The sequence below is a fragment of the Thunnus albacares genome, chromosome 11, assembly GCF_914725855.1.
Source record: "Thunnus albacares chromosome 11, fThuAlb1.1, whole genome shotgun sequence".
In the NCBI taxonomy this organism is placed as follows: Eukaryota; Metazoa; Chordata; class Actinopteri; order Scombriformes; family Scombridae; genus Thunnus; species Thunnus albacares.
The window spans coordinates 18017687-18041629 of NC_058116.1; the positions used below are offsets into that span (position 1 = coordinate 18017687).

At 41.9% G+C, this 23943-nt stretch overlaps 1 protein-coding gene across 4 annotated transcripts in view; it reads left to right on the forward strand.

Moving 5' to 3' along the window:
• The window catches only part of dip2a (disco-interacting protein 2 homolog A), an 89343-nt gene that overhangs the window by 20037 nt on the left and 45363 nt on the right, over positions 1-23943 (forward strand). Inside the window, exon 1 of one of the 4 annotated variants that reach the window (XM_044365676.1) lies at positions 21849-21891. The exons of the other annotated variants lie outside the window; for them this stretch is intronic. Within the exon in view, the coding sequence (XP_044221611.1) occupies positions 21855-21891 (37 nt within the window). The 5' untranslated portion in view covers positions 21849-21854. Of the gene's footprint in view, positions 1-21848; positions 21892-23943 lie in introns of those variants that run through there. 4 annotated transcript variants of the gene reach the window in all.

Below are 23943 nucleotides of genomic sequence, written 5' to 3' on the forward strand. Positions count from 1 at the left end.
AGCACTTGATTACATGTAATGAGCCCTCAGGTCACAGGGGACCACTGAATCTCCCCACTCTCACTGATTCTCTGGCCATTCAGCCCTTTTCTGTGCTTCCTGTCCCCAGATAAGGGCCTTCAGTACAGGCTTTATCCCAGTGCTAGGATGTGTGACTGAGCAGCCAAGCATCCCGAGCAGGAACAAGCATTATTTCTCGTAAGAAGCTGTTGTTCTTCCCCGGTTTGCCCAACTCATGTTGCTCGTGAGCTATTTGGAGTTCATGCATGTGTATGTGAACATATATGTGCCTGCTCAGGCGAATGTGAAAGTGGATGATGTGTGTCCTGTGATTGCAGATTGGAATGTGTTTTGCGTTAGCAAGCAGAGCACAGTCACGGGTCAGCAAGTGCCTCAGTCAGTCACACATTTCCTCCCTCCCTCTCTCCCTCTCTCTCTCTCCCCAGGAACTGGGCAGCTTGCCTGCTTAGGGGAGTGGTGAGGTTAACACCATCCTCCAAAGAATCACTTTACTCCTGTCCTCATTGTCCTTCAGTATGTAGCAAGGCCCTTCTGATTAGCTGATGGGTCAGTGTGTGGATGTCTCTTTTTATAATGATGGTGTTGCTCACTCATTATCCTTGAGTAGTCGAGGAAAGGTTAAGACATTAAAGGATGTGTCTTGTTCTTGCACTGGATCTTTCTGGATCCCTCATATCTATTTCTGGGGTTTGAATGTAAGAATCCAAGTTAAGATGTATTACTTAAACATACAAATGGCTGAATGATGCAGGTCTCAGTGCTTATGGTAGGTATCAAAGAGTTCAAGGGCCAGACATTTATAGAAGATAATTAATGTGATATACACTGGTAAGAATGCCCCTATGTACTTGTCTTTGGAGGGCACAACCTACAACCCTCATCCACAACAGGAACAGACTGAGAGCACTGCATCTCCCAGGTGCCCTTGGAATGTCTTGGCATGCACTGAGTAGGGTCAAAAAGTCTCTGAAAGACGGTTTAGATTCATTGGTAAAATAGTGTTGTATCTGATGTCAACAAGATGTGTACAATGCTTGCTATGTGTACACACGACTTTCATTCCCAAATTATATTCCACCTTTTGAATTTGTTGTAAGGGGAATGTAAGTAAAGCACACTAATAATAAACCCTGTCCACCCTTAAAGGGATAGTTTGGATTTTTTGGAGGTGGGGTTATATGAGGTAGTTATCCATAGTCAGTGATTTACCTGCAGTAAGCAGACAGGAGTACTGGCACAGAAGCTAAGCAATGTACTGCTGTGGACAGGGCCAGCAGCAAAACATATTTTAGCCACCTAAATAAAGGCCCACCTAAAAAAAAAAAAATCAATATCAATTTAAGTGTATGCTATATTTAGAATATTTTCACTGCTTTACTTTGCCGTCAGACAGCCCTTTCCTTTGGCACTACATTTACTCAACTGTAGAACTTCCATATTCCTACACATAAGTGCACTGTATTATGCACTTGCTGTTTGGGTCAGAAAGTGCTGCTGTGGCGTAATACAGTGCATGGAACACACTTCTTTTCCTTCTTTTTGGTTTATAATGGCGATTGGCAACCAGCGTTTTAAGTGCATTACCACCACCTTCTGCTCCAAAGTATGGATCAGAGATTAAATCCTACCCATTAATACTGTCTGTCTAATAAAGTCAAAGAAAACTCTACTGCTTGATCCACTTGGCAGGTTCATTAAAGTTTTAATGCTGAGCTCCTGAACTCCCGTCTTTCTAAGTTCTTCCTTCATATATTGTCTTTCTTGATCATACTCAGTACAATCTATGATTGCATGTGTAATAGTCTCCTCTGCCAGGTGGAAAAAAAATACGTGCACATATCGGTATCTGCAATCGGCCAAAATGAGTCGGAAAATATCAGCATATAGAATATCCGCAAAAAACACAATATTGTGCATCCCTATAATACACTGACAACAACCCCACTTAAGAAAATCTGAACTATCTCTTTAAATTCAGCGCTGCTCCCCTTTGACGTATTGCGCTGGAATCAACCCAAGCTGCGACTGCGACTGAATCTGTCACCTATTCTGTTTTCACCCATTCGAATGGTTGGTGAAGCAGTAAAGTCTCCTTGGATGAGGAGTTTTTCAGTGAGGTAACTTGTGTAAACAGTGTTATCAGGCAGACTGCAGGAGGAAGTGTCAGTCATCAGCTGAGCGATCAAACCTTGGCTCTCTGTCGTGCTGGTATTTCCGACTACTGGATGCTGGACCCTGTTCCCTTTGTGAAACTCGGATATTAAAAGGGTCATGCACTGATGAGCACGTGTGTTTCTACACACACACACAGACACACACTAAAGTTCATTGCCTCTGGTTCAGGACTGAGAGAAGAACATTCTACAACAGTTTACTTTGCCAGTTTTGTTTTATTTATTTTCAGTTTAAGCATTCAAGAGGACTTCATCATAATTTAAGTTTCTATATAACAAATAAAAACAGTTCTTTATTTAGGTGTGTAATATTGAGTAGTGACATATCTTTCAGTGGGACAATTACATAATTTATGTGCAATATAATTAAACCCAGGTGTTCCAGTCTGATTTTAAAGCCCTTCACAGCACTGAATCTGCACTATTTCAACGATCTTTTATGATCTACTGACTCTGGGGTCTCTGACATTCTTATGCTTTTAGATCTCACAGCTGCATTCGACACAGTAGAGCATGGTATCCTCATCTCTCACCTGGAGCATTATGTTGGCATTAAAGGTACTGCTCTGGAGTGGTTCAGGTCTTACTTGTCTGACTGGAGTTTTTCTGTCAGCCTTGGTGACTCCATATCCTTCTCAGTGCCTCTCCCTTGTGAAGTCCCTCAGGGCTCTATTCTCAGGCCAATCCTATTTTCCCTTTGCATGCTCCCCTTAGGATCCATTCTTAGAAAATATGGCATCTCGTTCCATTGTTATGCGGATGACACTCAAATTTACCAGCCTTCGAAACAGAAAGATGCAAACTCTTTAAAACCATTGCTGGACTGTATCAAGAACATCAAAGTTTGGATGGCCTTATTTTTTTAAAACTTAATTGACAGTAAAACTGAAGCCCTGGTATTTAGACCCAGTGTCCACACAGTGTCACAATGCCTGTGAGGCCCATCACATGGACCTGTGTTCCCTGGAACCATATGTCAAAACCCACTGTAAAAAAATCTGGGTGTGATAATGGACAGTGATTTTAAATTAAAAATTTAAACTCAGTGATCAAATCTAGCTTTTTCCAGCTTTTCTTATCTAAGGTTAAGTCATTTTTATCATTTAATGATTTTGAAATGATTATACATGCTTTTATCTGTAATGCCCTTTATGTTGGTGTTAGCAAGGTCTCCCTCTCACGCTTGCAATTGGTCCAGAATGCTGCAGCTCATCTTTTAACACGCAAATGAGAGCACATGTCACCCATTGGCTCTCGGTACATTTTAGGATTGATTTTATTTTTTTGCCTACAAATCATTAAATGGGCTAGCTACAACATCTCTATGACCTTTTACAGCCACATGTCCCATCAAGGTCCCTCAAGTCTGTTGACCAGTTGCTTCTAGTTGTCCCAACATCAAGAGAGTGTGCCTTTGCAGTTGTAGCCCTCAAACTCTGGAACGAGTTGCCTCTATATGTGAGGCTGGCCCTTTCACTGCCTGTTTTTAAATCCCATATTAAAACACATTTTTATTCCTTGGCTGTCAACTCTGTATGAGAGTTTCCTGTCTTTTTTTGTCTGTTAATCTGGTCTTTGTGTTTTTATTTTTGTTATTTTATGGCTTTTGCTATTTTGATTGTACAGCAGTTTGGTCAACTGTTGGCATGTTCAAAAACTGGTGTCTCAGATATTATACTTTTATAACAAGTAATCAAAACTGAAAATGGAATTGTGAGGCATTCCTAACTTTTTCTGTAAAAATGTATTGAATTGTGATGCCAAAGCAGTGACTCAAATGAAGCTGAAATTAATCTTGTCTGTCATAGCTGGCCAGGTCAGCTTCAGATGTCCACTTTATAGTTCGCCGGCTCTGTCCACACACATAGCTGCAGGGCTTTTTAGCCTCAGTCAGGGGCCATCAGCTTCAAAAGAGGCGGCGGCCAGAGGTTGACCTTTTATGCCTCGCCCACACAATTACACCTCCAAGCTGGAAGCCGCATTAGTCTGAGTCCCTTCATACAGGGATGGAAATGCTGGTGAATTTGTGAAGTGGCTGCTGAATTTTCTCAACCTACCAGCCACGGTGGTGGGTGGCAATTAATGGAGCTGTTCTACAAATGACTTGTGGAGGGCAGCAATACACCTTTGCTGCATCTAGTCTGCCACAAATTTCATCAGACGAAGAAGAAAGACAGAGAGCGCTTCTAGCCTAATCTGACGGACTATTTTAACAAGAATGTGACGGTACATTGCGGGTGTAAAAGTAGCAGCTGATGTCAGTACGCCTACGTAAGAGGACACATCTCACGAACGAAAAAGTTAAAAGGCGATTTTTCTATGAGAAGTGGAGAAGGGCCGACGGTGGGGAGTTACGTGACTGGCTAGTTTTCGATGAGAATAGTCAGTCAATGTTTTTCTCCCACTGTCAGAAACAAGCTTCGGCCAGCAGCAAGACAAACAACAGCTTTATTGTGGGCACCAAAATTTTTTAATTGGTGGCTATTAAGGACCACAAAGCCTCCAAGTGCCACAAGGAGGTGATCTGCACCGTGTATGTGTGTTTGTGTGGTAGATTGTTAAAATCGAAGACAAAATGGAGGCTGGTGGAAGAAAAAGTTCATTTTCCAACACCGCTTCATAGCTGGTAATCTAAAGGCCACCGTAGTCGCAGATGAGCCGTGGCAGCTTTGCAGTGCCACCAAATTAAGCAAAGGTCAATGAGGTCACACCTGGCAGGCAGCCTGGCTTCATGACATCAGTTGTGTAGTATGTGGTTTGTCAGTGTCTTTCTGAGGCTGAAAAGGAGAAAGGGAGAGAACCTGCTCGGGATTAATTTTATTGAATTCTGGTGGGAGAGATTAATGGAACAGTGGTTTCATTAGGATCAAGAGCATAAAACTGTATTACTGTATCCTCCTCTTGAGAAAGCAAGAGTGGACTACACTGATAGTATACAGCCTCTTAAAGTCTCCCCTTATATCTGTCCTGTGGTTAATCATGAGTCATATAGCCTAGCCTAAACAAAAGACAGTTTCCATTTTCTCACTTCTTGCTCGAGGAGGTTGAGATGGAGGTTGGAATTTGGAAAGATGAGACAAAGAAACGAAACTCCCTCCGGGACACGGGCAACACAGACCCTAATTTTTATAAGAGCTCATCTGAGAAAGAAGTACGGGATAGACGTGAGGACGGATGGAAAGGCAAAGAAACGAGAAGAGAAAGAAGACGCAGAGAGAAATAGGGAGAGAGATGAGCAGTGAACCCAGTTTTCCTCCTCCATTGTGTGCAGTTTAACATGGCAGATCTCCAGCCTGCTTTTACCCTGATGTCATCTAACATATCTCTGACCTCAGCTAGCATCCTGCCTAGCAGCGTAACACCAAATGGTATGGCAGCCAGATGACTGATTTGTAAAACTATCCAATGATGTAGTGCCTTTTGTGTGTGTGTGTGTGTGTGTGGGGAACCTTTCTCACCATACATGGTCACAGTAATTTGTTGAAAAAAAAAAAAAAAATCTTTGTGTGTGTAGATTGTATCAGACCTCTCTGAGATCAGAAAATATTATTCAATTTTTCACCTTGAGGGAAATCCAATTTACAAGGCCAGAACAAAACAGCAGAGCACCTCATGTGCAAACATAACTTCTACTTCTTCCACACATTACGGAGGAGACCTGATGAAACAAATGTGCAAGTTTCTGTGTGCACTCGAGAGTAAAAAGCACCTATATGATCAGAAACTCAAGTGTCCGTAGATGAACCCAAATAGCACATCACTGTCTGCGTTCTGTGATGTAAACAGGAGTGTTGTCGGTGGCAGTTACTTGTTTAGTGTCTGTCTGGTATTCACGTGCAGTGTTTTTTTTTTTTTTTTAGCTCCGAGTGTTTACTGTCTGAGCTGATAGTAGTGACCTGGCCGTGACTTCTGTGTATTGTTTGCTGTTGGAGACCCACATGCACATATGCAGTAGGGCAGCAACCTAACATTACAACCGTAATTGTCTAAAATTGTTTTGTTCTGACCAAAAGTCCAAAGATATTCAGTTTATTATCACGGAAACCAGAACATATCCATATGTAAGATGCTTGAACGGGAGAATTTTAGTTTTTTTCACTGTCAAAATGATTAATTGAATGGCAAAATAGTTGTGGATTAATTTTCAGTTCTTATCTTTGCAGCTCTAATATGCAGGCACACATTTATTCCACTCTCCTTCCTCTATGGTATCTCTCTGCATTGTCTTTGTTGTCTCTTGCCAGTGTGTCTGTACATCTTCCTTCATCCTTTCCATAGTTCATTTTACACTAACCTCTCCTCCGTGTTGCCTCTTTTACTTCCGCCTTCTTACACACCCCTCCTTCTTCCTACCTCCTGTCCCCCCCCTGCTCTCTGTCCAGTCCCATTCAACTCAAATTTCCTGTTGTACTCGATGAAAGGCGCTACAGTTTTTCTGTACTCACAGCAGACTGACTGTATAACCGCACCGCCGGTCCATTGGTCCTTTTAAGGAAATTATCCAAAGAGCTGCTGCTACATCAGAGAAAATGTTTAGCTGATGATTTATTGCAATGCCTCCTCCTTTATCTCAGCCCTTGGGTTTCACTTGGCCAGCACGTTGCACACCCTCATGACCTGAGTCAGCATCTGTGTTTATAGACTGTTGGGGAGTAGTGCTAGTCATCTGGACCCAAATGTACTATTATGTAGTTATTTCACAACAGAGAACTTTGGGAAATGTAGGTCCTCTCTTTTTTTTTTTTCGTACTATAACACCACACCTTGTTAAACAGCCCAGACAGATGAAATGATCAAGTCTGTCAGTGAAGCTGCTAGACCGTGTCCTGAATCAGAGAGCACATGTTTACATTACTAATCCTTCCAGCACAATGGATCTGTGTTAACCGTGTCACTCATTAGACCTGGACAGTGTGCTGGGAAGGAGATAATACCAGCTGAGTGGCAACAACTCAGGTTTTAGCGATGTAAGCCGCGGCACTATTTAGGTTATGTCAGTATATCACGAGAATCTGGGTGGATGAGGAATTAGGATTACGCTATTGTAAGTCAAATTTGTCCTCATAGCGTAGGTATGTGCACTCATGTCTGTGTTATGATATTTACTGAATGTATGCGGTGTGAGAACAAAAGAACAAACCTGCCCATGTGTCGCCGCATCGATGTTGTATTTGCATGTGTCTGCGTGACTCTTTTTGCATATGCATGTGGAAGCATCGCATGTTTGCACATAGGTGCTTTTGATAAAACAACGACAGTGTGATGTGTGTTGTCGGAGGCCTCGTGGAGGCGTGAGCGTCGACTCGACAGCAGATGACTTTAAACTCACTTAGTTGGTTTCACTCTCTGCTGTTAGAGGAGATACGAGGACTCCAGGACAAACATACAGTCAGGTTCGCCAGTTCACAAAAACAAACACAATCCACATTGATATCTGGAGTCAACGGACAGCTGCTTGGCGGGGGGTTTGGAAAAACAACACACACACACCACTCAAGCACTGTATTCACACAGAAACAGACACACATATTGTACATGTATGTGCGCTTATAGAAAAAAGGAAATGGTTTGTGAGTCATTGGTGTACATTAGGATCAGTGCAGGATGTGTTTTTGAAGGGAATTCAAGCGTGAAACAAAGGATTAGGGACTCTTATATGTGTATGTGTGTGTGTGTGTGAGAGAGAATGGATGTATGTGTGTTAATGCAGTCTGTCATTAAGAGTGGAGTTTTGTGCAGATGTGGCCGGGGGGGGGGGGGGATTGTCCTCTTAGTTAAAAGAGTTGAATAGTGCTACATATCTGTTAAAGGCAAAAGTAAGTTGCCTTCCTTTTGTTCATTTAATAAAAACATTTTTTTTTTAAAAGAGACAGTACATTGGGCACAACTTTATAAAGCATAGCTATTTTACTAAACATTGCAAGCGATAGACTGCAGCGTTTCCCACAGGCTGAGAATTTACTTGCGGTGGGTGGCGCAGGGTGTCACTGATGTACATGCAGAGACTCATGCAGTTTAGATGGGGAGAGTGTAACCCAGGTTATTTCCTGTAGCTACAATTTACAGATCTTCCCCTAAACGCCTCACACTCAGACTACGGTAGACACTGGCTAGGCGGCTGTTCACAGTAAAGCCTGTAGTCCCCACTCAGTTCCTGCAGCACAGAGAAAAACTGTGGACTGTTGGTCAGACAAAACAAGCAATTTGATGACATCACCTGGTGTTTTAGGAAATTGTGATGGATGTTTTCAACTATTTCATGACACTTTATACACTAAACGACTGATCGATCAATAATGAAAATAATTATTTGTAGCCCTAGTTTGCGCAAAAGCTTAACATAGCTTTTCTGTAAAAGCATGTTTATCGTTTTGTTATTGCATGAATGAATGAGCTCTGTGAGACTGTTCATGGATCTGTATAATTACTGTTGCTTGTGTGTCTGTGTCTGTGTGTGTGGTCCTGAACCATGAACCATCAATTTATTTGTAGTTCTCATTCCACATTCTGCTTCTTTGTCTCCCTGTTATATGAAGGTGTTGCCCAGTAAATAACCTGTACCGTTAAAGTAGGTTTACCTGTGTGTACAGTACAAGCGTATTAACCATTTGTTTACGCTTCCCACCATGAGCTTACTATACATTTGTGAAGGCATTTACTACAGTGTGTGTGTGTGTGTGTGTGTGTGTGTCTGTGTGTGAGTCAGCGGAGCAGGTGTCAGGTGGAGTGACAGGTGGCAGCTGGGAAATTGGAGGATTTCCTCCTTTTAGCAACGGCTGATTAGCTCCCACTCCCTGCACCGTCCATTCACAGACACTGTAGATTTCAAACCAGGGCTGAACAGTTTAACGGTGTTTTTAGTTTACACAGTTAATAATTATGGTCAAATTTGAGTTTAGAAAGCATATGTTTAGAACGGCTGCAGTAGTTGAAAAAAGTGTAAATGTTAATAATGATGCCAGATGTGCAAGAAATCATCAAGTAAATAAAATTGGACTATAATTTTAGGGTTATTTGTAATTCCTTCACTTAAGGATTTTATGTTAGCTGACTTCAGATCTCTAGCAGGACTTTGTCTAATGATTGTTTTCACTTTTAATTTGATTCTTTTTTTCAAATCAAGTGATTGTGACATTTGTCAGTCGCCAGAGAACTGTCCATTATGCCTAACAAACAGTCTGAAAATCTCAAAAATACTACATTTAAAATGCAATGAAATGGAGTAAAGTAAGTGAATCCTGACGTTTGAGAAGCTGTTACCACAAAATGTAAACTAAAGGAGGATTTTAAATGATTTTTTTCAAGTTAGTCAGAAAATAAAAGGACAGACGGCAACTTAAAAAAACATTTGTCTAGATGTAACTTTGCTGTTTCTCACCATTTTAAACACAGAGATCAGGTGACATGAAAAGGAAGGAAGAAACACAGGCAATGAAAGAGAGAAGGAGAAGGGGTAATGGAGGGTTAAAATAAGCTTACAGGGAGAGCGAGGGAGGGAGGGAGGGAAGGAAGGCAATAGAAGTGTTTGTTTTCCACGTCGGTCCTGTTTGAGGGGATTGCCCCTGTGGGAAAAGACTCCTGTATCATCAAAGAGCAGACAGATACTGTACAACTACCACTGTCTGTGTTTTTATATCTCTTTTCTTTTTTCTTTTTTTTTTTTTTTTAACTCATTTTCATTGTCGTCTAGAATTAGCAATTCAGCTGCTCATTTGACTCGATTCAGTTACCTCCTGGCATGCTATTGTTTTTACACAAAGATTTATATGTGCTGTTTTCCAGGTCACACACACACACACACACACACACACATGTTCTCTCTTTTTTTCTTCTCTTCTTGTGTTGATCTGGAGTCAATCAGGGTCACCTGACCTCTCATGGCCCCCCTCTGATTAGTAGCCATTATTATCTCACTCCATTAAACTTCCATGAACGGTCGAGATGGCAAGAAGTCAAGGGCCCAGCTGTCTCCTCTGTAGTCTAATCTACAGATCCTCATCATCCTCGTGTTCTGCCTCGGGTCAAAAAGCAGGCACATACACTGATCTAAACACCACCTCCAGCTCAGTGTTTGTTCTGGAAAGAAACATACATGTAGAAGTACTTTTGGCCTACATGGTTTGTGCACGTTGTTTGCAATACTACACTTCACAGAACCATTGAAGTGGACACAATGGGGATAAGTGTGTTTAAAGTGACTTCAGCACTGAGCCAAAGCCTTCTTGTCTTCTTGTTTGTTTTACTTTCTTGAAGTATTTGCTTTGAGGGAAGATGTGACCTGGGTGGATGTGTGTCACACCATCGGGTTTCAGTGTGAGGATGGACACGCGGGTGGATGGGTGGCAGTAATTATCCCTTCTGGCGTCGAGTAGTTCAGTTGGCTGAGACACGTGTCGTTTAAATGTGCCTTAGATTGAGCTTTGTTTGGTAAAGAAAGAAACATTATTGAGTATGGAGTGTTGTCCAGATTTGAGAAAGAGACAAAGATTCCTATTTGATTTAAAAAAAAAAAAAAAAAAAAAAAATTAGGAAGTTTTTTTCTTTTTTTCTTTTTTCTTTCTCTTCTTTTCTTTTGAGAATCCATTAAATCAGATTAAAACTAACCTATTGTTCAAAGTCCTTGGACTGCAGTTTGAGGCTCGAGGACGCAGACAGGAAGATAGACAGAGAGAATTGACACAGAGACACCATCTGGCCTGAAAGTTCATGGAGTTAAAAACTTATTACTTCTCCTGTGTTATTACCTCTGTGTCCCCCCCAATATTCGTAGTGCTACTCAGAGATGTGACAGATCCTTGAACTCACAGTGACAATCTGACGACGCAGCGCAACGCCGCGGGTTTCCTTTCGCTGCCTCACAGCTCCTTCTTTCTTTCATTTCTTTTTTTATTTTCTTCCCTCAAAGAATTTACCACGCAGACAAACACGCACTCTTGTCGTGCTCTGCCAGCCTTATGAAACGAGGGTCTGATTGGATGATGCCGAGCTGTCGTTACCCTGCCCTCCCTAAATCAATCTTTCCGACAGCTGCTCTAGTGTCCGCCTCCCTTCTCCTCCTTTCCCTCGCCGTCCTCTTTCCTCTGTTTCTTTCCTCCCTAACCTGTCTGTCCAGTGGAACTAGTTTCTCTGGGTGCTGGGAGCAGCAGCATGTGGACCTTGCCCTCTTTCCCTCTGCTGTGTTTTCTTACATTCAAAAAAAAAGGACTGCGGAAGTTGTGTCATTAAAAATGCAAATTTGAATGTGATGCATCAGTGCAAAACAAAAAGACTGTTGATATGTAATAAACGTCTAAGGTGTGCTCTTTGTAGCTGAGTGGGAACTATATATCCCTTTAAATTGAAATGAACCGTGCCCCAAACAGTCCTTGTGTTTAAAGTGGGTCATTGCAGCAGTAAAAAAATAGGATGTACTATAGAAGAATATAACAAATACTGTAGCATACTAGAGTGAACAGGAAAATAGAGCACAAATAAGATAATAAGGTGCAATCTCTTTGTTTTGCGGGCAGGTTCTCACTATGCAGATCCAGTTTGTGAATCCACCGCATATGTATGGCGAGTAAATTGCGAAAATGAACAGTTATTTTTAAACAATTGATTCCAGACGCTGAGCTGAGTGTTTTCCATCGAAAACATCCTCAGCTGCTTGATTCAAGAAGGAAATTTGAAAACTCATAACTGATGGCGCGCATATGTGTCAGACTGGTGAGCGAGGTTCATGGCGTATTAACATGGGATCTACTGGTAACCTCATTTACCCTCATTGAAGAAAGAAGTAGGCTTCCTCTCTGAGCTCAGCCTCATAGCGTGCTGTTACCGTGTAGTAATAACACATTGAAAGATTTGGGGCCGTATACTTAGCTTTTAATCTTTTTGATGGAGCGTTGTGATAAATTTCCTCTCTCCTCTTGGCTATCAGCCATGCAGGGTAGATTAAGTGGAGGATGGATGGGATATTTCAAGCCAAAAAGAGCTCCACATTTGCAGAGGCCATTGTGTAGGCGTGAATCAATATAGAGTGGTAAATAGAGTTGGCTGACATGACATATGTTGTAGCTGAGAGCCTGCCATTGATGATTTATATTCAGTTCCCTGATGAGTTGTGAAATTGATCAATTCATCAGCCAGGATCAGGTGTCTAATCAGATGAGATTTAATGTTTTGCATGTGGCTGTCTGCATTTGTGCCTGAGTTAAATGTCTGTATATTAAGTATCAGATATCACCCCCATCTGTGCATCTGTTGGATTCTCGCTCTCTCTCCGTTTGAAGTGCAGCCTTAAACTCTGCTGGTGTGTGTGTGTGTGTGTAGATGTGTGTTTCCAAGTCTAAAGGTCTCCGCCAGGAGCTCCTTCCTGGTAACTCACAAACACAGCGTATGTTGTCCCTCCCGCCCAGTATCCACACACATTCCTCTCTTAACAGGAAGGAGAAAGGAAACAAAGAGCCCGTTTCCTGTACGTACCGCCAACATTCTACACAATAGAGCAGGAAGTAACTGGCAACTGTAAGGGAGGCCAGGGAGTGTGAAGGGAAGATAAAGTGATCTCTCCGTCCTATAAACTGCACTTTCTTTCCCTGCTCCCACTCTCATCTCTGTCATTTTCCATCACCCCGTCTGTCAGCACTTGACCTGCGTCCGTTTATTTTCTAAGAGGATAAAGCACATCCTATTTCACTTTACAGCGAATGCACAGATTTCTCATGTTTCTCAAGAACTGAGGTCTGGTCCTCTTGCCTTTTTTTTTTTTTTTTTTTTAGGACAAATTTGTTTGTTTTGGAGTTAAATGAAATGAAGCAGGACGGAGTACATTTACAGCATGCAAAGAAGAAACAGTGTTTGTTTTCTGTGGTTTTCTCTTAATTTGGTCTCATTCTGTCAGTGAAAACAGGGACAATCAGTCTTTCTCAGTGCATTTGCTCCCCGTGTGAGACGACCCAGGAGAGAGCTGCTGCTGTCACCATGGTGACCTTTGCCTGGGACAGACAATGTCGGACAGCTGGGTACTAGTGCTGCAGGTGCTGGAAGCCTCGCTTTAAATCACCACTGCTGGCCCGGCCGAATCAGATGGAGAGAATCACATGTTACCAAACTCTGTTAAGAAAAAACAGCTGAAAGAGAAATGCAGATAGTTAAGCAGCTGAATGGCGGTTAAGACATCAAAAACGAAGTGATCAGTGCTCGAAGCTCTGGCTGTGTTTCATGTTATTTGACAGTCAAAAGAAGTAAACAAAATTATTAAAAGTTCACTTTAGCTCCTATCTGACCCATCGTGATTCATCGTCTCTTTCGTTTCTTTACGATTGCAGGCCCCAACCTTCCCTTGGTGTTACTCTAGGGAGGCAGATCTTTGCTCTCCTCATAACTTCAAAGTACCTGCCCCCCCTCCTCCCCTCTTTTTCCTGTCTACCTACTCAATCCTTCTCTTCCTTTATTTGTATTCTCTCTCTTCTCTCCATTGTCCAATCAATATCTTTCCCTGTTGTCTCTCTCTGTCTCTCCGTCTTATCTTTCAGCACCTCTTCCCTTTCCTGCTCCCGCCCTCCTAATTTTTTCTCACCCTCCATCTTTCATCAAATGAATCCCACCAGTCCAAACACTTCAAAGGCATGTCCCCCACCCCCACTCCCCCCCCCACCCACCAGCCCCTTGCAGCAGTTACTCACCCAGGCGGGCCGGCAGGCGGGGTTCATGCCAAGGCCAGGTACCCTCGGGGGAGAATCCAGAGCACCATGGAAATACTTTGCACCTTATCTGGGAAAGAGAGTGTGGAAAAAGCAAAGGCCTATATAAAGAATTATGTCATACTTGGTGGAATGTATGGACAAACAGTGAAATGCACTGTATACTAGGCCTTGTTAGGCTGAGAGACAGAGAGGACGAAGAAAATAAGCTCTACTTCAGATAGGCTATAATCTAAAATGACTAAGCTCTCTTTTTTTTGTCTGTTTGGAAGTCTCCGTCTACGCAACTATTTTTAGAGGAGCTTCCCGTTTTCCAGGAAACACCATAAAACTAGTTGTCAAAGGACAAAATATATACAAGACATACAGCACTGAGAGGCACTGTATGGCTTCTATTTTAACTGCTGCTGATCATTGTACTGTGCCACATAATATCTCCCTTCAGACGGGAGTGTATAGCAGGTTTAACCATCAGCCTTTACAATGACGTGCTTTCATCATCACATTTCCTGCTCTGCTTCTTTCTCCGCTGTCATGCCTCACATGAGTACAAGCACTCAGAAAAATAAAAGAAAGGCACAGTTTTAAAGCTAAAATAGCCCACATTTCACAAATGTACTCTTTTTGAATTCAATTCCTTTAAAGTAAAGCTAAAAATAGAGAGCAACCTATGAACTTGTTTATCTGTTGTACTATTCTTTTAAGATAATAGCATTGTTTCATTGGAATCGGTACCTTTTTATCTAGTTGCCCGTTACGGTTTGGGCTGTTGGTGAATGTTGTGGCTGTGAGCTTCCTGCGCCTGTCAGGTGAGGTCAGAGCTACACACTGCACTCTGCTCTACTTCTTTTAAGACAATACAGTGAGCAGAGATAGCGCTACATGAAACACACACACACACATAGCCAACAGAGCCATTCTCACACAGGCACAGTAATAGAGGTCGACACGTCCATACGCTCTTGTCCCCGTTCGGTCGGTGGTGACCTTCAATAAGAGGGTGGAAGGTAAGCGTCCAGTGTGTTGTACAGATTAGTTCAGCCTGAAGGGAGCTGTGCAGTTACATCAGCATTGTAAATGCCTTTGAGGGAGAGGTCATATTCTGGCTGGCATCACTCTCACGCGGGTACAGTAAAAGAGCAGACATCTGTCACTCATCTTCCATCCTTCTCTCTCCCAATCTCCTCGCCTCCCTCTCACCCCCCCCCCCCCCCCCCCCCCTCCCCCCACCTCCCACACCCGTCTGCGTTCTCAGTGCTCTCTAGCTGCGCAAAAACGGACATGGCTCATTTGAGATCAGTAGCTGCTCCTGTGTTCCAAAGCTGTGCCATGTTAATGCCATTTTCAATGCTGGGCTCAGGTATACTCCATATATGGGTATTTGTGTGTATGTGCGGAGTACAGCCAGTATTCAGAGAATGACAGGAATCTAAATACACAAAACTACAATTGCAATAACAATCATAGAATATTGGCATATTTCCAATGCTGAAACATTTATGGCCTCTGTTTATTAGTCCAGTTTATTGGCCTGTTTGTCAGTTAATTAGCAGGATATTAAAACAAAACAAAGCTAATAAACTAGGGAACAGATTTAATAAAATATGATGAACAATCAGATCATCATTCAAGAAACAAATGATTAATTTGCGATCTTGGCACAGATGCAGGAATTTTTCTTAACATTGTATTTTGTAACATTTTCAGTATTTCTCTAAAGGACTATAGCCTAACCCTTGAATGGAAACATTATGTACTTGTTTCCCTGGAGTGTTGTATTTTTTATCTAGATCCAATAAAACTTTTTGAAATTTTTTTTATTATTATTATTGCAGAAACAAATTTAGATGATTGCGGCTTAGACAGAGGTGTATGCTCTTTGGAATGCCTGCAGTAGATTACACATAGATTCATAGATTATATCTTTTAATACAATAGAGAGATTTTCACTTCAGCACTCACAGCCCAGCTATAAACACGCTAAATCCATATGGAAAGATAATGGCTTCCACTTGGCTGCATAGGTCAAGAGCCTGCTTTTTTTTTTCTCTTTTTCTTTTTTTGCAAGTGTTGCTCTTTGCTTGTGCCGCTGAGGTAAAGTGATTGTTTTTTTATGGCTTGGCCTTTATTAAGAGAGCTGAGCACAGAGCTGAGCCTCATTAAGAGCACACTCATTAGGAAACGCACACACAAAACCGCCGTGATAGATGAGCTCAGGCGTGCTGCTACCCTCTCTCGCACACACACACACACACACTCTAAGGATTTACCTATAAGTGGATATAGCTCAACATGTCAACCCATATATGAGATGTCGGCTTCTGTCTGCAAGCTGCTGGTCCTCAAATAGAGTATGTCACCCGCACTCGTTTCAGAGCCCAGAGTCGCCGCAGGCCATAGTGGAAGTATGCTGTTAATAGACAGAGATTATGGTGTAATGGGTTGCTATCAATGAGAGTTTTCATGTTCATACTTCAGTAATTGAAAAGGGAATCTTACTGTACTTTTCATGCACACGGCTGGACAGACAAAAAAGCCACATAGTGACTTTAAAAGACAAAATATAAACACACACAAACATATACATTTAGAAATTCTATCTAGTTGGATCTGTAAATAGTCTTGTGCAGTGTGTCAAGAGGCCGTCGGACTAACGTAGGAGGAAGAGGGGAGAGGAGGAGGAGGAGGAGGAGGAGGGAATGAAGGGACCAGACGAGATGAGACCAAGCACAGGAGAAGACAGGATGGTGTGGGAGCCTTCAGGCTACACATTGCTCTAGCACCCTCTGTTGGACAGATTAGACAAAAGCCCACCATTATTAAACCTTCAGCGTGCACTCCGGTGGGGACGGGCAAGATTCTATCATGTAACACGATAAGCTTGTTTGACAGGAACGCTATTGTCACTGTTATCCAGTTATGTTGAGTATCAGTTTATCACAGCAAAATGAACGTGCCACGTTGATGGGGGTCTGATTCTGCCTCAGGGGCAGAGGACGCCTTTTTTTTTTGTGAATATGTATGACATGAATGTGTTTTAAAAATGTGTGTGCTTAAAGTGTGCATTTTGCATATGTTTATATTTTATTTGTGTGGTGTGTGTGTGTCTGTGTGTGTGTGTGTGGTAGCAGTTGCGGTTGCTGTGCTACTGGCTAATGGACTCATTAGAACAGGAGCTCTGCACATGTGCTCCAGCTGGACTGTCTCCTCATACTGCCTCTGCTCTCGTTAATGCACTGCTCACACTGTGTGTGTGTGTGTGTGTGTGTGTGTGTGTGTAAGTGACTGAATTCGTGGGTATGTGTCCTTATATATGTGAGTTTAAATGTGTGTTTGTTGCTGATGTATGTGTGTGGTATACGTACATACTTTGCATGTGTGTTTTTGAGTTTAAGTGTTTATGCTGTTTTAGTGGGTTTATCGCAGCAGGATAACCAGTCTAGTAATTGTGTGTGTGTGTGTGTGTGTGGGGAGAGGGGGTGGATCTCAGATGAGGCTGACTTTAATGAGCCCCTTCTTTCCCACAGACAGACACTCACACTTTCCTTCCGTTCTAAAGTATGAATATTTCTAAGTGATCATCCAAAAAATGAGTACACCATGTCTGAACCAGGATGTATGCACAGCAGTACAATGTAAATTGTTACACATCACCTGTTGCTACCAAATTCAACTCTACTGGCTTTTGATAAATTGTATTTACAGTATTTTTTTTTTGTTCCTCACCTCTCCTCCAGTAATAAATATCTTGTCTGAGGGCAACCAGATGTTCCAGCCAGCCCAGGCCTTGTTAACAGGGGCCGGGTCAGTGTTGAGCTGTGTTAAAATTTAAAAGGCTTAAGTCCAGCCTTGAGAGCGCTATCACTGCTCTACTTAATTGCTTGGGTGCACCCAGAGGAGTACAGTTCAGCCGGGTTGTGTGGCAGAGAAAGTGCAAGTGCCGCGCTGCTGAATTATAGATTAGCAATCACATGGACACATGAGCTAGACAGTGTGTAAGTACAGTATGTCCACATCCTCACATTCACACAGACATATCTCCCCATTGGGGCATATGCATTGACAAAAGATTTTAAGAGTTATGTAGCTTGGTTCTCAAAGATAGCTACAGCTCTTTCAATTAAAAATTTCTTGTCAAAGTTAATTTATTTTATTCAACTATTCCCTCCTTATCCTGACTCTACACTAGCATACAATCTGTGGAGATTGATGTATAAAAAATTAAGCAGAGCCAGAAAAAAGGACAAGGTCAGTGGGGAGGGGGGGCATTGAGAGACGAAGGGAGGAAGAGGAAAAAAATGTAACCAGGGAAGAGAAGGAAGAAGGGGAAAAAACACCATCAGAGGTGTTAATTTGTGATGCAAACTTTAAATTTGTGGATATGCTTGTGTGGATGTCGTGGTAGTTTGAAAATTATGGAAACTTCCAGGTCATGAAAAGTTTGTAGGAAAAATGAAAAGCAAAGGTTGATGTTCAGGTTGGATTCATATATGACTCCACTTTCCATGTAGTTTCAGAGACTCAAGGTTACTTCACCAGGTTAGCAGGATTTTACTGTACTGTCTTTGCTGACTATCACTTTTGTTTTGCTCAACATCTTCAGCCTAAGACATTTACAAAAGCTAAAAGTTTGCATGCTCGGATATAAAACAAATACGATGACGCCTGCGGAGCTAGAAGGAGTAGTCTTAGTATCACGGCTGTGCTTGTTATACCCCGCCTGTATATTTTGGGATGTTAAAACGGTGGGGTTGTGATGTAAAGAGGAAGGGAAATGGAACGAGAGGAACAGATGGTGGTGGAGAAGAGGTGAAATATCCTTTCCAGCACCTGGGGAGATCAGCCTGTTGTACTGTTTGTACTGTTTTGAGTATGTTGGAAAAGACATATCCACTCACTATTCACAGTGAGTGAATATGAATGGAAGAGAGTAAGAAACCTCGCATCTCCGATAATGCTGAAATGATTATTCGATAAAGCGTCCTTCTCAAATTCCATATCGTAAATAGATAAGTAGAATAAAAACACAAGGCTGCCTTTCCAGTAGAGCTGAAACAACTTGTCAGTTAATTGATCAACAGAAAATTAATCTGTGCCAATTTTGATAATTGAATAATAATAATTTCTAGTTGCCCGGCAACCAGCAGAGACTCCAAGGAGTTGCTGGTCGCAACCAAGAAATAGTCTGTCACATTACCCCCGTAAAACAGTGCTTTGTTATTGTTACACTTCAGTTTTTGTACAAATGAAACAAACAAGTTACATTATGTTAACTGTAAAAACAGAAGCTTTAGAAGTGCTGTTGGGTGGATTTTGTTACCTTTGGACAAACCCAAACCCCTTTTCCTGTGAGTCAGTCATCAAGCAAAAATGTCAACCATTCTCCAGTGCCAACTTCTCAATGTGAGGATTTGCTTCTTTTCCCTATTTTACGTCATTGTAAATTGAATATCTCGGTGTTCGGACAAAAACAAGCTACTTGAGGAGGTTAACTTGGGTTGTTGGAAACTGTGACAGATCTTTCACAATTTTCAGACGTTTTGTAGACTAAGGGATACATTGTTTGATTAAAAAAAGCAAACTAAACAAAATGATCAATAATCAAAAGTAGGGCGTGAAAAAAGTTGCAGCCCACAAACTGGCCATTGTTGTAATATGTCAACAATGCACACATACTGTAGACGCCATCGCAAGTGTAGTTTCAGCATATTTGTTCTACAGTGTGTGTCCACCCGCTTGTTTTGTTGACCTACGCCAATGCTGTGGTGATCCTCTCTCCCCTGATTAGCCCTGCGCTGCTCTCTGTAAAAAGCTGTATACATCTGAAAACATACAACCTCACATCAGCAGTGATGACGAGAAATAATATGCCTACGGTATGTTTCTCTGAAGAAAAGGTTAAACACAGACACACACTCGCTTTCATGTAATCCCACACTGATACTGGGCTCCCCTCCAAGACCTGGTCATGAATCACAGGCGAGGAACAAAAGACTTTGCGGTATGGCTTGTTAGAGTAGTGCTAGTTAGCTCTGGCCCTCGACGTATAGATACACAAACGCAATCACAAACACACAGTCGGGGGCGATAGCCTGCATCTCTCATACCACCGAGTGTATCTGTGTGTGCACCCTTTTAATTGGATTGCCACGGTGCCCATGTGTGTAGATGTTTAGCCGTTTTGTGCGTTCATGCAAAAACACCCGGCTCTCTCCCACCCCGCTATCCCTCACTATAACGAAGGTGTTTGTATATGTGTGTGTATACGCAAAGAGCTTAATGGCTAAGCCTGTGTCAGGCTGGTGAAAACATGGTCATTCATATGGTAATGACCGGGCAAAGAAGAAGACAATAAATCTCTCCACATCCTCCGAGGCCATACAGAGAAATGAGCAGAACCCACAGAGCTGGGAGCTTCAGATGGGACACCATCCCACTCGTATCTCAAACACCAGGGACTCAGGGTGTCTCTGCATGAAGGTACAGTAGATGCTGTAAGTGCTGTGAGCTGCCCCTGCCAAGTAAGCGTAAGCTGCAATCAATATCATAAGTTCTGTGTTGTGGCTGTAGCTGTTTGTAGCTGTTGTCACTGTTTCTGTATAGTTTAATACTCATCTTATACATATCACACTGCATTTTATATCAAAAAGGCTAAATTCAGTAAACAAAGGTCATTTTCACCTTTATTATTATCAGAACCACAGTCTGTAAAAACATTAGTTTCAGGTTATTTAACAGGTTCCCTGAGGAACACAAAGCAGTCGGATGTGTGGCTAAGCATGTTGAATAGCATCTGGACAATGGCAGCAGATTTCCCTTCACAAATTAGATTGTTGAGTTTGAGAATAGAGTTGTGATGCACTGAATGGAGGCTATTACATTTTTTTTGCATTTTGCTTGACTTGATTTCTTCCTTCTTAAAACTGCTTACAATGAAGAACAACCTAGTTCATGGTCTAGTTTCAGTCTCATAATCATGTCATTTATCAGTGGGGGTCGACTGCTGAATATCAGTCATTTTCTGTGAGAACTGGACTGAACACACACACAAGAAGCATTTTTTTTCAATGAGGACAAGTTGGATGGAGCTTCAGTTTGGTGCTGAGCTATTCACCGGCAGCTAGTTAGATACTGTTCTTCTTTTTTGTGCAACGCTGTTTACTCTCTAAGTAAGTCATCAAGTCAGAGGCATTGGCCAATTGACAGTAACACACATGGTATTCTGTGGCTCAAGGGAGATCCAGTAGCCGTCACCACAAGCAGAGCTGATTTATAGGCATGCCATTAAAGAAATGAACCGGCAGGGCAACGTTAGCGAGTACAGTAAGGTTGGCACTCCTGAGCTAAACATGTAAATATAGTAGTTAGTCCATCAGTATAGCTGGAGTAGAGACAGAATGGTGTTTGTTGGTTGCAGACAGATTCTCATGTTTCATGGCAGACTCTTTACTCTGAGGCTCCCACACCGGTCACGCCTGTCACACAGATGTCTCGCTCTACAAATCACACACATAGAGACACACACAGGGAACATGAAAGCACTTACAGATAATGAGAGACTCTGGTGTGAAATAATAATTTTCTACTACACAGTTCTTGCATTTCTAGACTGTTGCCATTTATCTTTATGTTCATTTTATAAATAGCCTAGTGATGTAACCATAATAATATAAGTTATGGTTCAAATTTGTTTATTTTACTTCATCATTTATTATTAGTTTATTTTGTCCAGTCCTCTTCTGGGCTCTGGAACTTCTTTCCAGCAGGTTTAGATAGTAAAGGATATATATGTGATGTATATATATCTATGTGTATAATATATATGTGTGTGTGTGATGTGCATATATATATATATATATATATATATGATGAGGTCAACAGGATTACAGATTAGATTTATTGTTTCCTGCACTAGCTCTTCATTGTCATTGTTCAGGGTGGTGTTAGTGAGCCATATGTGCAGTTGCACTGCGTGATGTTGGATATGACGGTTGCTGCTGCCATCTGTGTAGGTGAGATGCATGTTTACACGTCATGAAACTCTGGCTGAGAGCCAGAATAGCAGCACATCTCACAGTTACTGTGCAGCTCAGTCCAGCCAGCGTATCATGTGTCTGAATGGAACTGAGATGAATACGTTTGGACTGCAGCCAGATCCAACGCTCTCACACTCTCGCACACTTACACTCACACATATTTGTATTTAGATATCTGTGAGGACCCTCATTGACACACTACAGTCTCTTGACCGTTATCCTAACCTTAACCATCATGCTCAGGTCCAAACTTTATCCTAAACTTAACTTAAACCTAAAGTCAAACTTTACCCTTGAACAGCCCTTTGAAAAAGTGAGGACTGGCCAATTTCTCCTTATCTTCCAAAAATGTCATCACTCTCGGTCGAGGTCTTGGCCCTCACAAAGACAGACACACACACACACACCAGTTCAATCACGCATACTTTCACATCTCACACAACCAGAGACCAGTGTGTGAGGTTTGTGTGTTTATGTGCGACTGTTCATGTGTGTGCACTGGCTCGATCCCTGATTTAAGTGCTTCAGTATTTGCTCTTGAGTTGATCTGCATCTGCGTCTTTGTGAAAACTGGTGCAAGCATCACACACGTGTGTGTGTGTGTATGTGTGTGTTCCTTTGATGTATGTGCATACAGTATCAGTGTTTATTTGTGACTGTTAATTATGGCCCCCCTCTCGTCTGCTCCCCAAATCAGTGCACAGCTGCAGGGCCCTCTGTGTAAGGCAGCGCTGCATCTAATGTCTTATTATTCACGCTGTCTGTCTGCTCACCAGCCATATAGAGCCTGGGGGATGGAGGCGGATTTTGGGCTATGTGTGTGTATGTGTGAGTGTGCATATGTGATGAGGAGGTTATGTATTAGCAAAGTGGTAATGGAGGGTTCGTTCAGTCTCCTAATTCGTTGGCACTACTTAATTAAAAGCGATGCGACAGTGCGATTTGAACCGCTGATGGATGGAGACTGAGAGACGCCCCAGCGCTTTAGGCTCAGGGATGTCCGTGTGTGTGTGTGTGTGTGTGTGTGTGTGTTAGCATGTGTCTGTGTGTCTGGTGAAAGGAAAAGGAAGTCATTACCTTTTAATCATATCCTCCTTTATTCCTTCCTTTTTTCTCTCTTCTCTCTTTGCTCTCCTCTCCCACCCCCTTCTGTCTCTAAATTCTTCCTAAAGCCTCCTCCCGTTGGCCCCGCCCCCCTCCGTTTCTCCAGCTGGCTCTTAGTGTCAAGCTCCTTGTCATCTTCAATCAACCCCTCTTTTCTGCAACACTTACCATTTTCCTCCCGTCCCTGACTGTCTTTAACCTTCCAGTAGGATGTGTGTCACATAAATGATCTTACACTATGCATTCATGTCATTCAGTATGACTCAAGCTGTACAAAGGAATAAATCTGTAGTCACATGTTAGTTATAGCCTTGAGGTTACACGATATCTCTTGGCTGGATTGAAAAGTACAGTACTGTACTGCTTTGTTCATCTGAGAGACATTCAGTATGTGACTTAGAGTAATTTGGCCTGTAGTCAAACCACGATAGAAACAAGTCTAGGGCAAATGCCATGCCGTCTACTCTCTAACAAAACAAGCCATGTTTGAGAAAAGTATTGCAGACTGTTTGAATATATACACGAAGTGATCAAAAGAATGGAAACCATCGAAGAATGTGATACACTTTTATAAGCTATAAACCTTTGTGAAACTTGAATTTAAATCTTCGTGTCATTTGGAGATGTCCAGGGACAATATAGAAGAACATCATTATAATGCTGTATACCAGTCCAATACAACACCAAACTACAGCCTTGAACATTAGGCAAGACATATTATTCATACATTTCTTCCAGCTGAATCGAAAATTGATCATTATAAACAATTATTTACATTATTGAGTAATCTTATTTTCTTAATGAGTTGATTTTGTCTATAAAATGTTTGAAAAAACTGACATTTTGCTGAGCCCAAGATCACGTATTTAAATTGCTAGTTTTATACAGCCAATAGTTCAAAACTCAAATAAATTTACTATCAAA